General features: G+C 47.0%; 1 protein-coding gene across 1 annotated transcript in view; it reads left to right on the forward strand.

Moving 5' to 3' along the window:
• zswim8 (zinc finger, SWIM-type containing 8) overlaps positions 1–16,887 on the forward strand; it is a 159,121-nt gene that overhangs the window by 35,634 nt on the left and 106,600 nt on the right. The window contains exon 2 of the mRNA XM_080215897.1: positions 253–406. Coding sequence (XP_080072023.1) covers positions 253–406 — 154 coding nt within the window. The remainder of the gene's footprint in view (positions 1–252; positions 407–16,887) is intronic.

The following is a 16,887-nucleotide window of genomic DNA, read 5'->3' on the forward strand; positions in this document are numbered from 1 at the left end:
AAGTTGCTCCCAGTGTCAGGGGGGACTAGCTCAGGTAAATGTGTTGGGCCCTGAGGATAGGGCCTGGGTGAGATTGTGGTTGGTGTAGACTCGATGGGCCGAATGGCTTCCTCCTGGACTGTAGGGATTCTCTGAAGATGGTTCGCTGTGAGATTTAATTTGATGTGCCTGTTCGAAGTGCTTTGGGATGTTTTCACTCTGTAAATGCAGTTGCTGTTGCCGTAACGATGATCTTTGGCGTGATTTTTGCAGATGGCCAAGTTACCCCGCTGGTAGAGCTCTCCGCCAAGCAAGTGGCCCTTCACATTCCCTTCGAAGTGGTTGAAAAGGTTTACCCACCGGTGCCAGAGCAGTTACAGCTTCGCATTGCCTTTTGGAGCTTCCCTGAAAACGAGGAAGATATCAGGTAATGGGGCGGTGAACACGCGTGACACTCCCTGCACGCACAGGGGCCAGTTGGAATGGCGGAGCAGGCTCGACAGGCCATCTGGTCCAATCCTGCCATTCTTGGGGGAGAGACTTCAGTTAAAGTTTCACGTTTTTTTTTTATTAGTGTCACAAGTAGGCATACGTTAACACTGCAATGAAGTTACTGTGAAAATCCCCGCGTCGCCACACACTGGCGCCAGTTTGGGTACACTGAGGGAGAATTTAGCATGGCCAATGCACCTAAGCTGCTTTCAAACTGTGGGAGGAAACCCACGCAGACATGGGGAGGATGTACGAACTCCACACAGGCAGTGACCCAAGCTGGGAGTTGAACCCAGGTCCCTGGTGCTGTGAGGCCGCAGTGCTAACCACTGTGCTGCCCTGTCGCCCGGGAGATAGATGGGAGAAGTTGGGGCTATTCTCCAATGAGAAGGCTGAGGGGAGATTTGATAGAGGTGCTCAAAATCACGAGGTGTCTGGGACGGAGTACGTGGGGAGAAATTCTTCCCATTTGTGGCAGTTTCGGGAACCAGAGGACACCCATTGAAGGTGAACGATTAAAAACAACCTGTAACCATTGGCTAGGATGTAGAATACACATCGTGGTGCGGGCAGGTTCATCGAATCATAATATTGTACAGTGCAGAAGGAGGCCATTTGGCCCATTGAGTTTGCACCAACTCCCATTCAGGCCCTATACCTGTTATCCCACGCATTTACCCTAGGTAGTTCCCCCTGACACTAATGGGCAATTTAGCATGGCAATTCACCTAACCCACACATCTTTATGTTGCAACTGTACACAACTCTGGTGTGGCCGCACTTGGAGTACTGTGTGCAGTTCTGGTCCCCACATTACAGGAAGGATGTGGAGGCTTTGGAGAGGGTGCAGAGGAGGTTTACCAGGATGTTGCCTGGTATGGAGGGGAGGTCCTATGAGGAGAGGCTGAGGGATTTGGGGTTGTTTTCGCTGGAAAGAAGGCGGCTAAGAGGGGATCTTATTGAAACATATAAGATGATTCGAGGTTTAGATAGGGTGGATAGTGATAGCCTTTTTCCTCTGATGGAGAAAGCTAGCACGAGGGGGCATGGCTTTAAATTAAGGGGGGGTAGTTATAGGACGGATGTCAGGGGTAGGTTCTTTACCCAGAGGGTGGTGAGGGATTGGAATGCCCTGCCTGCTGCAGTTGTAAATGCGCCTAGTTTGGGGGCGTTTAAGAGATCCATGGATAGGTTTATGGACGAAAAGGGATTGGTTTAGGTTAGAGGGTCATTGTTTTGTAATTGGTCGGCGCAACATCGTGGGCCGAAGGGCCTGTTCTGCGCTGTAATGTTCTATGTTCTTTGAACTGTGGGAGGAAACCGGAGCACCCAGAGGAAACCCACGCAGACACGGGGAGAATGTACAAACTCCACACAGACAGTGACTCAAGTTGGGAATAGAATCTGGGTCCCTGGCGCTGTGAGGCAGCAGGGCCAACCACTGTGCCGTCCAAGTTCTACCAGCTGCCAATGAGGCTCAATCAGCATCGACAAGGGCTGGGCTGTGCTCAGCTGAAGTACCTGTTTAGTTGGACGCTCCCTTCAGACAGAGTCTGGGAGTGTCACCGTGGGAAAACTCACGTCACCAGCATTGTGCGCGACTCTTTCCGGCAGCTATAGACTTGGTAGCCGAAAGCTAGTGAACCGGTACCAAGAATAACTTTAAAGGCTAAAGTTGTCACAGACAAGAGGCAGGATTCCTGTTCTGCTGCTCAACTTGCAGGAAGAGGAAATGGCTTAGTGGTGTTATCGCTAGGCTATTAAGTCCAGAAATTCATCTAACGTTCTGGGGGACCTGGATTCAAATCCCATCACGGCAAGATGGTGGAATTTGAATTCAATAAAAAAAATCTGGAATTAAGAATCTACTAATGACTGTGAAACCGTTGTCGATTATCATACAAACCCATCGAGTTCACTAATGCCCTTGAGGGAAGGAAATCTGCCATCCTTACCAGGTACACAGCAAACTACCCAGCCTTCAAGACACCACACAACCCTGCCACAGCAACCTCTGCAAGACATGCTGGATCATCGACACAGATGCCTTCATTTCACATGAGAACACCATCCACCAGGTACACGGTACATACTCTTGTGATTTGGCCAACGTTGTTTACCTGATACGCTCCAGGAAAGGATGTCCCGAGGCATGGTACATTGGGGAGTCCATGCAGACGCTACGACAACAGATGAACGAACACCACTTGACAATCACCGGGCAGGAGTGTTCCCTTCTAGTCGGGGAACACTTCAACAGTCACGGGCATTCAGCCTCTGATCTTCGGTAAGCGGCCTTCACAACACACGATAACACAGAGTCGCTGAGCAGAACCTGAAAGCCAAGTTCCGCACACGAGGACGGCCTCAACCAGGATCTTGGGTTCATGTCACACTATTTGTAACCCCCGTGACTTGCCTGGGCTTGCAAAATCTCACTAGCTGTCCTGTTTGGAGACAATACACATCTGTTTAACCTGTGCTTAACCCTCTCTCCACTCATATTGTTTGTACCTTTAAGACTTGATTACCTGTAAAGACTCTCATTCCAACCATTATTTTGGAATTGCACTCACCTGATGAAGGAGCCTGAGACTCGTGCTACCAAATAAACCTGTTGGACTTTAATCTGGTATTGTGAGACTTCTTACTTTACCTGGTCTGACCTACATGTGATTCCGGAGCCACAACAATGTGCTTGACTCTCAGCTGTCCTCTGAAATGGCCAAGTGAGACACTCAGTTCAAAAGCAATGAGGGATCAGCAGTATGGGGCGGCACGATGGCACAGTGGTTAGCACTGTTCCCTCACAGCACCAGGGACCCGAGTTCAATTCTGGCCTCGGGTCACTGTCTGTGTGGAGTCCTAACCTTGTACTTACTTACATCTGCACTTACCTCGCATTAAGTTGATCTTTCTCTACACCCTAGCTATGACTGTAACACTACATTCTGCACTCTCTCCTTCTCTATGAACAGTATGCTTTGTCTGGATAGCACGCAAGAAGCAATACTTTTCGCTTTATACTGATACCTGTGCCAATTATCAAATCAGTCTGCATGGTCTCCCCGTGTCTGTGTGGGTTTCCTCCGGGTGTTCTGGTTTCCTCCACAATCCAAAAGACGTGCTGGTTAGGTGCATTGGCCATGTTAAATTCTCTCGGTGTGCCCGAACAGGTGCCAGAGAGTGGCGACTAGAGGATTTTCACAGTAACTTCAATGCAGTGTTAATGTCAGCCTACCAATAAATAAAGTTTAAAAACTTGAATCTTCTATAAATGTATAGGCGATGTCCATGTTCGACAAATGAATGAAAAAAGAGTTGGTTGGTGTTGAGCTGGGCCATACTACTGCTGGGAAGGTGAGGAGCTCCCTGGTCCCAGGCTGTCTGGGCGTTGGGCTGAATTTGAGGCTAGTGTTGTGAGGGTGAGGGGCAGACCTTGTTGTCGTCCTCTGCAGTAATTGGGGATGGTCCTGGTCCCATTCACCATATGGCAGAGCAGCCAACATGTAATGGGTAAACCCTGACTGTTCGTTGTCCACACCTTCCACACTTTGACCACCGTCTGTGGGATTTTTCGGGGAAATGGGGATGATGCCAGACTTTGCAGGACAGTTGTTCCAGCAGCTGGAATACAGGAGGGATAAAATTTTCTTCTTTGATTGTTACTGTTTTTTTTTGTTTGGGATGTCACTGTGATTGTACACTACAGATTGGTTCCAGCAGAAGGGTTTGTCTCTTGTTACTAACCAGAAACAGCATCTCAAAGTTGATTCTAGGATCTGATTAGTCCTTGGAATATGGGAAGGCATCAGATTTGATATCTGGCTAACCAATTTATTGAGCAGTGAGACTGAAGGGAGGTTGTCCCACTGGGTTCTGAAATATACAATTTGTAATTAATTATTTTAAAATGTATTATTTGGCGGTTGGTTCCAGGATCAGGTTACGGGAACTGTGCATTGTTACATGCCGCACTCGCCCAGATCGTCCACTTCTTGACTCAGTTAAAACCATTAGGGAGCGAAATGTGAGCTGACAGTGCTGGTCTGAAATTATCTGCCAATTCTGGTTGGCATTACGCCTCAGAATTTCTATTCAGTCACTTATCTTCTGTTTAACAGGAACCTTTAGCACTCCCTATGGGGCCTGGCACAAGGAGCATGGTTAAGAGCAGAGAGCCAAATGTAAAATTTACTGATGACTTAGATGAGGTTTTGAAGCATGTTTCCAAACTGTTGACTTGGTTTGTAATGTAGCAGGAACCCTTCTAAGGAGCCCAAAGGCATTTGGGCCAAAAACAAGGGAGGAGGTGGCCAGGGCGTGCTTGTTTCTCTGCGTAACAGTAATGACTTCAATCAGGTCATTGAGGTGGGCCTATTGGAGTATGAACTCCCTGATTCAGGATCGGCCTGCCAAGGCGTGCCATCTACAGGCCCAGGCAGCGGGCAATCGAGGGCATCACCCAACCTGACTGCCAGCCCCTCTACTGCGGCTACATTCACGACTGGGTGCCCCTGGAAAGGGAGCATGCGGTGTCTGGGGGTGCCTTCCATGCCCGCTGGACACCGCAAGGTCTGGGGTGTATTATTGACCCCTTTAATCACATTTTAATTTGATGTTTCCTTTCTACTTTATTCTTTGTTCCGGGCAGTTCCCCTCCTTTTACGGAGCTGCCCCTTTTGAGTTGTCCCTAAATTGTTGATTTTGTTTATGTGGTTGGACAACAAAAGATGTCCCTGATTAGGGATCCTTAATGGGGAGTGTCAGTTCCTCTGACACCCCCTGGGCATAGACCGCTGACTGATAGAACTGTGTGTACTGCTGTTAGATTTCGTAAATAAAGGGATTTTCTGGAAGGGACCTCTGCCTCCAAAGACTTATTACATCAACCCCCTTTGATTTTTGTTAATGGGCGGGTTGGAAAACGCCTATTCGCCATGCTGCTGCTCATTGGTGGGTAGGTCTGGAATCAGGAAGCCAATTGCTGCTCCTGGTGTGTGTGCGTAAGCAATCGAGTGAAATCTCCTGGAACTCTGCACGCAGGTCAGATGGCTACAGAAGGGCATGGAGTTCGGACACCGGGTCCTGTGTCCAAGCCACAGAGTCATTCTAGTGCAGAAGAAGGCCATACAGTCCATTGATGACTGATATTGAAGAGCGACATGTGGTGATGGAACTTAGTGACGGGTGTTCCAGAGAGATTCCGGCGGAGCTGGAATTCTACCACGGCAGTTTGGGAATTTGGTTTCCAATATTTGTGTTTTTAAAACCTGGCAAATCTATCAGATTCTCACAAGAATTCAACTGTTTCACAAATACAAAAGCGAAAGATTGCAGATGCTGCAAATCTGAAATCCTCTCTTTTTTTAGCTCTGATGAAGGGTCATCCAGACTCATAGAATCCTAATGTGCAGTAGGAGTCAAATATACACTGACCACAATCCCCCCCCCCCCACCCCCAGGCCCTATACCCGTAATCTCATGTATTTACCCTAGCTAGTTCCCTGACACTGAAGGGCAATTTAGCACGGTCAATGCACTTAACCTGCACGTCTTTGAACTGCGGGAGGAAACCCACGCAGACACGGGGAGAATATACAAACTCCACACGAGCAGTGACCCAAGCCAGGAATCGAACCTGGGCCCCTGGTGCTCTGAAGCAGCAGTGCTAACCACCGTGTCACCCGTGAAACGTTGGCTGTATTCTCTTCCTACAGCTGCTGTCAGACCTGCAGAGGTTTTCCAGCATTTTCTGTTTTTATTTTGGATTCCAGCAATTGCAGTATTTTGCTTCTATTTTTACTCTTTAATTTCTCCATGTGGATGTATATTTCTTCTGTCATGGGATGTGGGCGTCGCTGGCAAGGTCAGCACTTGTTGCCCATCGCTAATTGCCCTTGAACTGAAGGGCTTGCTGAACCATTTCAGAGGGGCAGTTGAATTGCTGTGGCTCTGGAGTCACATGTAGGCCAGACCGGGTCAGGACGGCAGACTTCCTTTCCTTAAAGGACATTAGTGACCCAGACGAGTTTTTACAACAATCGATGACACGGGGAGAACATGCAGACTCCACACGGACAATGACCCAAGGCCGGAATTGAACCCGGATATCTGACGCTGTGAGGCAGCAGTGCTAACCACTGTGCTGCCTGTTGTATGTACACTGCCTGTCTGCATGAGCAAACCAGCTGGAGCCAGTGTCATACTCAGGTCTGAATGGTCTTATTATGGTCCTTTATGAGAATATGCTTTCTCCGCCCCCCCCCCCCCCCCGCCCGCCTTGTTACATAGGTTGTGTAAGGACACCCAGGGGATAACTGCACTCCTGTTGTATTGAACTGAGCGATGAGGTTTTATGGAAAATGATCTCACCTTTCAATATACGAATAGTCTCCTCTGAGAATAACCACAGTGAAGGCTTAACTAGCATTCTGCTCAGGTGGAACTTACTGAAGTGTGTTAACCTGCTTAGGATTCTTGGCTAGTATCTGGTTATGTCGGCGAGGACGATTCTGAATAGACTAATATCCTTTCGAGAAAGAAATCTGATGTCCTTGCCTGGCCTGCATTTCTTTTATTCGGTTGTGGGACATGGGTGTCGCTGGTTGGCCAACATTTATTGCCCATCTCTAGTTGCCCGAGGGTAGTTGAGAGTCAACTACATTGCTGTGGCTCTGGAGTCACGTGTAAGCCAGACCGGGTAAGAACGACAGATTTCCTTCCCTACAGGGCATTAGTGAACCCTAGTGGGGTTAGTGTGGTTTTTCTAACAATCGGCAATGGTTTCATAGTCATCAGTAGATTCTTAATTTTGTAGATCTTTTTTATTGAATTCAGATTCCACCATCTGCCGTGGTGGGATTCGAACCCGGGTCCCCAGAGCATTAGTTGAGCTTCTGGATTAATAGTCTAGCGATAATACCACTAGGCCATTACCTCCCCGTGTACTCAACAACGTGGTTGACCATGCTCCGAAAGGCTAATCAGGAATGGGTAACAAATGTTGGCCAACATCCCATGAAAGAATATTTTAAAAACTGAGGTAATAGGCTCAAAAGAACAAGCTCCCCTCAAAAGGTGATGATCATCAACTTTATCAGGTTTGTGCAAACAGGGAAGTTGGTGGGTTAGAAGATTATTTCCGCATTGCAAACCATATTGAAGGACTTCTGATCTCCAAGTGTCAGCGGTATTGCTGAAAGTGGAGAAACCTCCTTCCCCAATGTGGTGGGAAAATGGACTTGCTGATTGAGGTTAGCTCTGAATCCAACATGGCGGGATCTGCTGGGGGTGTGAAAAATGCCCACTGGGCTCGTTAAGAACATTGCAACATTGACCATGTGATCATTTCTATCGTGGCTTCTTCATATTTCTCCACCACCTGGCCGTCTACCATTTAAATACAGAACACTAAATCCCTTCCTCCAACGCTGAATAGAATCAAGACTAATGGCTGTATCATCTGAGGAGGCAGCTCTAATATTAGTTAGAACATTGGGTGGAACAGGGCTGATGAAATTTGATGTGGACAATTGTGTCAAGTACTGTGTGTAGGAAGGAAGGCAAAATGTACAAGGCACAAGTGCTATGACTACAGTGCTGATATCACCAGGGATCGTAGGAAGTCCAGGAGTTTTGGTAGACTTTACTCTTTGACTGTTGCAGAGCAGCAAAAGTGCAAAAGCACTCAGAGGTTGGACTATACGTAACGCCAAGTTATTGAGGCGAATAATATGGAGGCATTTAAGGGGAGGCTGGATAAACATTAATCCAACCCCGAGCTAGCCAGTGTGACATCAAGGCGCCAATCAGTCAGAAGCGGTGATGGCATTTGCCTGGTCCACTCCAAGCGAGGTCACGGAAGGATTACTGTTGGAGCTTGCTGAAGAGGTCAAACATCTCAACCGACCGTTGAGGTTGGGTGGGTGACCCACTGAGATGGAGGAGGCTCATTCGGGAAGGATTTGAACGCATTGAGCGACTTTTGTCAGGGATGTCGCAGAGGGTGAGGCACCTGAGGAAATGCACAAACCCACCCATCCCTTCCATCGCCAACTGCTCTGACTGTGGCAGAGTCAAAAGTCTGACAACACCAGGTTTTAGTCCAACCTATTTATTTGATAATATACTCACTAGCTTTCGGGGTTACCCCCTTCGTCAGGTGAATGGAGAGTTCTGGCCTCAGACAGAGCATGCTTTATATGCTCTGTCTGAGGCCAGAACTCTCCATTCACCTGAAGAAGGGGGTAACCCCGAAAGCTAGTGAGTATATTATCAAATAAATAGGTTGGACTAAAACCTGGTGTTGTCAGACTTTTTACTGTGTTTACGCCAGTCCAACGCCGGCATACCCACATCGTGGCAGAGTCTGCAGATCGCACGCGCTATTTCAGAACCAGAGTGGAAATACATTGTCTTCAAAGCCAGGAACATTATGTAGGTAAGTTCCTCATTGGGGAACACTGCACTCGTGCATCCATTCATGGTCATGTATACACAAGGGCAATATTGAGGTGCTCAGGGCAGTGCGGATAGCAAAACATGCAGCTGATCCCCAGTGAGGAAGGATTAAATTAGCAGGGCCACCATGGTATGTTTCTATCGTAGCTCCTGGGGCTATAGGGATCAAAGGATATAGAGGGAAGGCTTGAAGGGCTGAGTGGCCCACACCAATTTTCTGTTTCTAAATGGAGCATTAGGCAGTGATCTTGGGGTGAGGTGTAAAGTGCTAAGCAATAATGATAGAATCATAGAATCCCTACAGTGCAGGAGGAGGTAATTCGGCCCATCGAGTCTACACTAACTCCTCGAAAGAGCATCTCACCTAGGCCCAACCCTCGCCCTATCCCTGTAACTCCACATATTTACATCGCCTATCCCCCTAACCTACACATCTTTGGATACTAAAGGGCAATTTAGCATGGCCAGTCCACCTAACCCACACATCTTTGGACTGTGGGAGGAAACCAGAGCACCCGGAGGGAACCCATGCAGATATGGGGAAATGTGCAAACTCCACACAGGCACTGACCCAAAGCCAGAATCAAACCCAGGTCCCTGGTGCTGTGAGGCAGCAGTGTTAACCATCCTGCCACCCTTAATGGTGAAGGTAAATCTGTGGTACTAAATCAATGAGAGTAGGACATTGGGACGTAGATTGGAATTAATAAAAATCAAATTGTGAATGAAATCGGGGCACTATTCTTCACATTAAAAGTGACAAAATACGAATATAAAATTTGAGTAAAAATTTCTGGAATCCATTGGGAATATTTGGACACGTTAGACCAGCGTTTTGACCTTGCGATGATGTGCAGTAGTTGAAATCCCTTTGACCCACTTCATCACTGTGCTAACAGCACAGTTGAGGATAGATTGCTGGATGTACTTACAGGAGTGAAACCCTTCTGAGGACAGAGCAGTTCTCTGGGCAGCGTTCCTTCAGAGTAAAACCCGTTGGTGCCAAGTGTTATGAAGCTATGAGTCACGGGGTAACTGTTCCAGGTTGGGTGAGCTCCAGTTGGACTTCTCCCTGGAAAAAGTTGATCTGAAGCACTGTACGGAGCTTCACAGAGACGTTTTTACTCTCACTTGCTGTAACATTGGGCACTGCACGCACACGCACAGTGCAAGGGTTTCTGCAGTGGTTGAAACGCTTTTGCAGTAATGTTGACCATGAAACCTTTGTTGATTGTCATAAAAACCCATCTGGTTCACTAGTGCCCTTCAGGGAAGGAAATCTGCCATCCTTACCCGGTCTGGCCCACATGTGACTCCACAGCAAAGTGGTTAAGTCTTAAGTGCCCCTCAGAGAGCAGCAATGGCCTAGTGGTATTATCGCTAGACTATTAATCCAGAAACTCAGCAGATGTCCTGGTGATCTGGATTCAAATCCTGCCACGGCAGACGTTGAAATATTATTCAATAAAAAATATCTGGAATTAAAAATCTACTGATGACCCTGAAACCATTGTCGATTGTCAGAAAAACCCATCTAGTTCACTGATGTCCCTCAGGAGGTTACGGGAATAGGGATTGGGTGGAATTGTGGTTGGTGCAGTCTCGATGGGCCAACTGGCCTCCCTTCTGAACTGTAGGGATTCTATGATTCTCTGAGTCTGCACCGACTCAACGAAAAAGCCATCCCACCTAAGCCCATCCCCATAACCCCTCTTAATTCCCCTAACCAGCACATCTTTGGACTGTGGGAGGAAACCGGAGCATCCAGAAGAAACCCACACAGACACGGGAAGAATGTGCAAACTCTGCATGGACGGTCACCCCAGGCCAGAATCGAACCCTCATCCCTCACGCTGTGAAGCAGCAGTGCTCAGACAATCCATGTCCAAATTTGGACTTATCAATGCACCTGGCCCCAAATACTATCGACAAGTGAGATTCTGGAGCTGAAATTTGTAATAAATCCAACCTTTGAAACCTTTTGCTGCAGATGGCCCATTTTCAAGTTAGCACAAAGAACCATTTTTTAAAAACCAAAGTTGGTGACCTTTGTAAATAGTTCTGTACATGTTTACTTTTCTCAAATACAAGACTATCCCATCTCAGACTTGGCATCATTACCTCCTCCAATCATGCAGATTAAATCATGTATTATCTAAATACAAATCAAACTTAGTGAGTCACCTGAGATGTTAGTCATTTCACTTGGTTTGTAGATATGTATCAGTGGTTGCTTTTAATGCCTCCTCCCTTTCTGCACAGGATAAGCTCATAGGAGATGTGTCACAGCTTCATAGAATCCCTATAGTGCAGAAGCAGGCCATTCAACCCATCGAGTCTGTACCAACCACAATCCCAACCAGGCCCTATTCTCATGACTCCACATATTTACCCCTTGACACTAAGGGTCAATTTAGCAAGACCAATCCACCTAACCTGCACATCTTTGGAATGTGGGAGGAAACCGGAGCACCCAGAGGAAACGCACGCAGACACGGGGAGAATGTGCAAACTCCACATAGGCAGTGGCCCTAGGCCGGAATTGAACCTGGGTCCCTGGGGCTGTGAAACAGCCATACTAACCACTGTACTGCTTATAAAAGTCAACAGTGCATCATTTGAGAGTGTCCATTGAATTCAGTATGTCACGTTTGTTTCATGGCAGAGTTTCTGCGTGCCATTACTTTTATAAAGTAAAGCCAGCCTTTGGAACAATACTCAGATCAACCCACCCACATAGCCCCCAAAATGAACTCCTGGATTCCCACCCCTGCTCCTCCCTCTCCTTCCCTGAAAGGCATGACTCACGTAAGCATTACAGCTCATCTCATCGCTCCGTTATCATGTCCGTAGGATTATTTTGACCGCGCCAAGGTTGTGTCGACCAACCCAGGTGTGACGCCCACTAAAGTGTACAGCAGGAAAGGTGGGCCAGATCTCGCTCACCTCTGGTGACTCACTAAGTTTGATTTGTATTTAGATAATACATGATTTAATCTGCATGATTAGAGGAGGTAATGATGCCAAGTCTGAGATGGGATAGTCTTGTATTTGAGAAAAGTAAACATGTACAGAACTATTTACAAAGGGCACCAACTTTGGTTTTTAAAATGTGTTTTTTTATTTGTGCTAACCTGAAAATGGGCAAAAGGTTTCAAAGGTTGGATCTATTACAAATTTCAGCTCCAGAATCTCACTTGTCGATAGTATTTGGGACCAAGTGCATTGATAAGACCAAATTTGGACATGGATTGTCTGAGCACTGCTGCTTCACAGCGTGAGGGACCTGGATTCGATTCCTGGCTCAGGTCACTGTCTGTGCGGAGTTTCCACACTGGCTTTTTCTCTCTTTCCTCCCCCACTGCATGTCACATCCCACGGCAGGGAGGCCAATTGTACTACTTCTGATGCCCTGGTTGAGAGTCTATTCAGCGTAGCATAGCCAGCACTGATCCTTACAGTTTCATACCTCAAAAGTCACTCCTGTTATAATGGAGAGACGGGTAAATGTTGAGGAAGCTCTCCTTAGAGCAGTGAGTTTAAATTTATTTATTAATATCACATGTAGGCTTACATTAACACTGCAATGAGACTATTGTGAAAATCTCCTAGTCGCCACACTCTGGCACCTGTTTGTGTATGCTGAGGGAGAATTTGGCATGGCCAGTGCACCTAAGCAGCACGTCTTTCAGACTGTGGGACGAAACTGGAGCTCCTGGAGGAAACCCATGCAGACATGGGGAGAATGTGCAAACTCCACACAGACAGTGACCCAAGCCGGGAATCGAATCTGGGTCCCTGGGACTGTGAGGCAGCAGTGCTAACTGCTGTGCTACCATGCCGTGCTATGGTGAGGGTTAAGAGCAGGTTTGATCAGAGGTGTTTGGGGATCATGACTAGGTTTGATAGAATAAATAAGGACAGCTGATTCCACTGGCAGAGACGTTATTAACCAGTGACTGACAGACAATCGGAAGGTGACGTGAAGGCACTTTTCTGTTCCACAGCGATCTGGAATGTGTTGCCTGAAAACAGTGGAATCCAGTTCAATAGGAACTTTCACAAGGCAGTTGGAAAGATGCCCCAGAAAAGAAGTGGGAATGGGTAGTCTCAGGGTGGTGCCAGAGGACTGAAGAATTGCAAATATTGTTCATAAAAGGATTACAGATAATAGGAGCAACTACACGCCAGTCAGTCAGGCATTATCCAGTCAGATAATGAGTCCTTTTGCTTTCCAATTGATTTAGGAAGGCAGTGCGTCACAAGGATAGATGTGTTAGCCAACTAATGGATGGAATGTGGGAGCAAGTCATGTGATGAAACCTCCAGGAATACATTTCATCCCAGTTGGCAAGCCCAGTGATTTACTGGGGCTTTTTTTTTTGAGGTAACAGAGAGGGTTGATGAGGGTAATGCTGTTGATGTGGAGTACATGGACTCCCAGAAGCCATTTGTTGAAGGAGAACAGAGTTGTGAGCAATGTTACAGGTCACGGAATAAAGTGGACGGGAGTTATGTGGTTAGAGAGTTGGCTGAGTGATGGAAAACACGGCAGAGTGGCTGATGGATGTTTCTTGGACTAGAGGGAGGTTGAGATTGGTGTTAGAAGCCTGGCTCTCTGTGATGTATATTAATGACCTGGACCTTGGAATAAAGGGCATAATTCCAGAGTTTGCGCTCTTGGTTTGATCCAAATGCAGCAAGGATAAAAGTGCTGTTTGTGGAAACCATGTCACAGAATTGTTCAAAAGAAAGTGAGTGGGCTGGAGGCGATACCCCCCATGATCCTATCCAAATAAAAGGAGGCTTCACAGTATCAGATTGGGTTATATTTGGGCCTTAATTTTAATTTTAAAGGCTGCATCTTAACCTGGCCACAGTTGTGCATCACTTTGAAAGAAGAATCATAGAATCCCTACAGTACGGAATGAGGCCACTTGGCTCATCGAGTCTGTACCAATCACAATCCCACTCAGGCCCTATTTCTGAAACCCCACACATTTATCCTGCTAATCCCCTTGACACTAGGGTCAATGTAGTATGGCCAATCAACCTACCGCGCACATCTTTGGACTGTGGGAAGAAATCAGAGCACCCGAAGGATACCCGCACAGACCCTGCAGTTAATTGCCTATAAATGCTGAGTTGTTTTTCTGCAATGTCAGAACCATCCAGCTATTTCAATGGGGGAGATGGCGTGGGAGGGGGGTTTCTCCTTATGCACAAGACCTTGCATTGGATGCATGCTGTCCCGCGCTGTTTGTTTTAAGAGTCAACTAAGTGTGCGTAAGGTCCTGGTAGCCAAGGATCTCTGACAAGACCTGAGGCTGGAATCGAACCCAGGTCCCCAGTTCTGTGAGGCAGCACTGCTAAGACTGTAAGACATAGGAGTAGAATTAGGCCACTCGGCCCATCAAGTCTGCTCCACCATTCAATCATGGCTGATATTTTTCTCATCCCCATTCTCCTGCCTTTTCCCCCTAACCCCTGATCCCCTTATTAATCAAGGACCGATCTATAGCTAACCACCGTGTCACCCCATTTATTCGGAGCTGAAGTGTAATTTTGCAGTGGAAAGTGCATTATATAAATGAGTTAAATGTAAAGAAATTGGATCAGGTCTTGGTGAAGGTTGTGTTTTTATTTTTGTGCTTTGTTGCACGTACTGTGTCAGTACTTCTTAATCTGCATTTACAACCAAGATTGGCACAGATAGTGTGTTCGCAACACTCTTTGGCATGTAAGCCTGAAAATTGATTGGCTTCGTGCCAGGGCTTTGCGTATGCTTTTCTCTGCTCGAGATCCGTGGTTCCTCGTGCTCCTCCGATGCCTTACTGCATTCAAACAGTTCCACAGTTGTAGTAATCTAATTTATTAACCTGGTCAACAAGATTAATTCCCAGTGGATGTCAGCTGTGGCTCAGCTGGTGGTATATTGTCCTCTGAGTTCTAGTCCCATTCCAAGTCTTTTGAGCACCAGAATCAAGGCTGCCGCACCAACACTACCTTGCTGGTTGTAAAGTAAAGTTTATTTAATAATTTCACTAGTAGGCTTACATTAACAACGCAATGAAGATACTGTGAGAATCCCCTAATCGCCACACTGCAGCATCTCTTTGCGTACACCAAGGGAGAATTTAGCATGACCAATGCACCGACCGCAATCCCACCCAAACCCTATCCCCATAACCGCATGCATTTACCCTAGCTAGTCCCGCCTGACACTAAGGGGCAATTTAGCAGGGCCAATCCACCTAACCGGCACATCTTGGGACTACGGGAGGAAACCGGAGCATCCGGCGGAAACCCGTGCAGACACGGGGGGAATGTGCAAACTCCACACAGACAGTGACCCAAGCCGCGAATCGAACCCGGGTCCCTGGCGCTGTGAGGCAGCGGTGCTAACACACTGTGCCACTGTGAAGCACATTCAGATGTCCTGAAGTTATGAAGGGTGCTATCGAGATGCTATGGCTGTGGGAGCTGTGATGATGTTCCTGGATTTACCACCTCTGCTACCTGGAAAGGAACAGTTGGGGAATACATGACAACATTCACATTCAACCACGAACGATGACATTAATTTTTGGGTCTAATGTGTAATTGTTTTTGTCCAGTTTCTGAACTTCCTGTTAACTATAGTTAATTATTATGAATGGTATTTTCATTTTTAAACAAAATCCTCTTGACTGGTTCCGGTGTATCTGTGCCAGTTATTAAGACAGTACTATTATCTCTGCCTTGCAGTGCATGTTGGAGAGTTTTTGCAAGTCTTTCCTGCTCTGAACTGATTCAAGGAAGACGACCATAGTTCAAACAGGAAGTCTTTCTGAAGCTCTCTGCCCTTTGTGTCCTATTTTTACATCCTCCAGCTAACAAGCAAAGACCCAAACTGTACTCCAGGCAACATTTTACCTTATTTCCTTCCCCAGCGCTTACAAATAAAGGCAGTTACCTGGATGGACAATCAGAAGGAAGTGCCCCCCCCCCACCCCTTTCCCAAGGCTGACACTCTGCCACTGTACTGAGGGGGTGCTGCATTGTCAGAGGAGCTGCTTTTCAGACCAGACACTAACCTGAGATCCCGATCTGCCCGGGTGGATGTAAAAAAAATAATCCTGCGGCGCTATTTCGAAGTAGAGCGAAGTAATTAGAACATAGAACATTACAGCGCAGAACAGGCCCTTCGGCCCACGATGTTGCGCCGACCAGTTCAAAACAATGACCCACTAACCTAAACCAATCCCTTTTCGTCCATAAACCTATCCACGGAATAGGTCCTGGTCCTGGTTGTCCTGGTCAACGTTCATCCCTCATCATTATCTCATTACTGTGTGTGGGAGCTTGCTGTGCACATAGAAATCATAGAAACATAGGAGCAGGAGGAGGCCATTTGGCCCTTCGAGCCTGCTCCTCCATTCATTAAGATCGTGGCTGATTATCCAACTCAATAACCTAATCCTGCTTTCTCCCCATAACCTTTGATCCCATTCGCCCCAGTGCAAAATCCAGCCGCCTCTTGAATACATTCACTATTTTGGCATCAGCTACTTCCTGTGGTAATGAATTCCACAGGCTCACCACTCTTTGGGTGAAGAAATGTCTCCTCACCTCCGTCCTAAATGGTCTGCCCCGAATCCTCAGACTGTGACCCCTGGTTCTGGACTCCCCCACCATCGGGAACATCCTCCCTGCATCTACCCCGTCTAGTCCTGTTGAATTTGAAGGGATGGAATTCCTAGGGGGTTACGCAGGAGAAAACCAACGATTCCGTAATTAAAAACCCCAAATGCTGCAAACCTGCAGTAGTGCCCCGTGGAGAAAGAAGCCTGGTTATCGTTTCAAATCGATGAGCTTTCACAGAACCTGCAATTCAATTCTAATAGCTGTTTAGAGAATCCTTCCATCAAAAGACAAATTGATGATTATTTAGCATGTTATTGTCTCTCTGTT

Source organism: Carcharhinus amblyrhynchos, chromosome 31, assembly GCF_965287045.1.
Source record: "Carcharhinus amblyrhynchos chromosome 31, sCarAmb.v2.hapA, whole genome shotgun sequence".
In the NCBI taxonomy this organism is placed as follows: domain Eukaryota; kingdom Metazoa; phylum Chordata; class Chondrichthyes; order Carcharhiniformes; family Carcharhinidae; genus Carcharhinus; species Carcharhinus amblyrhynchos.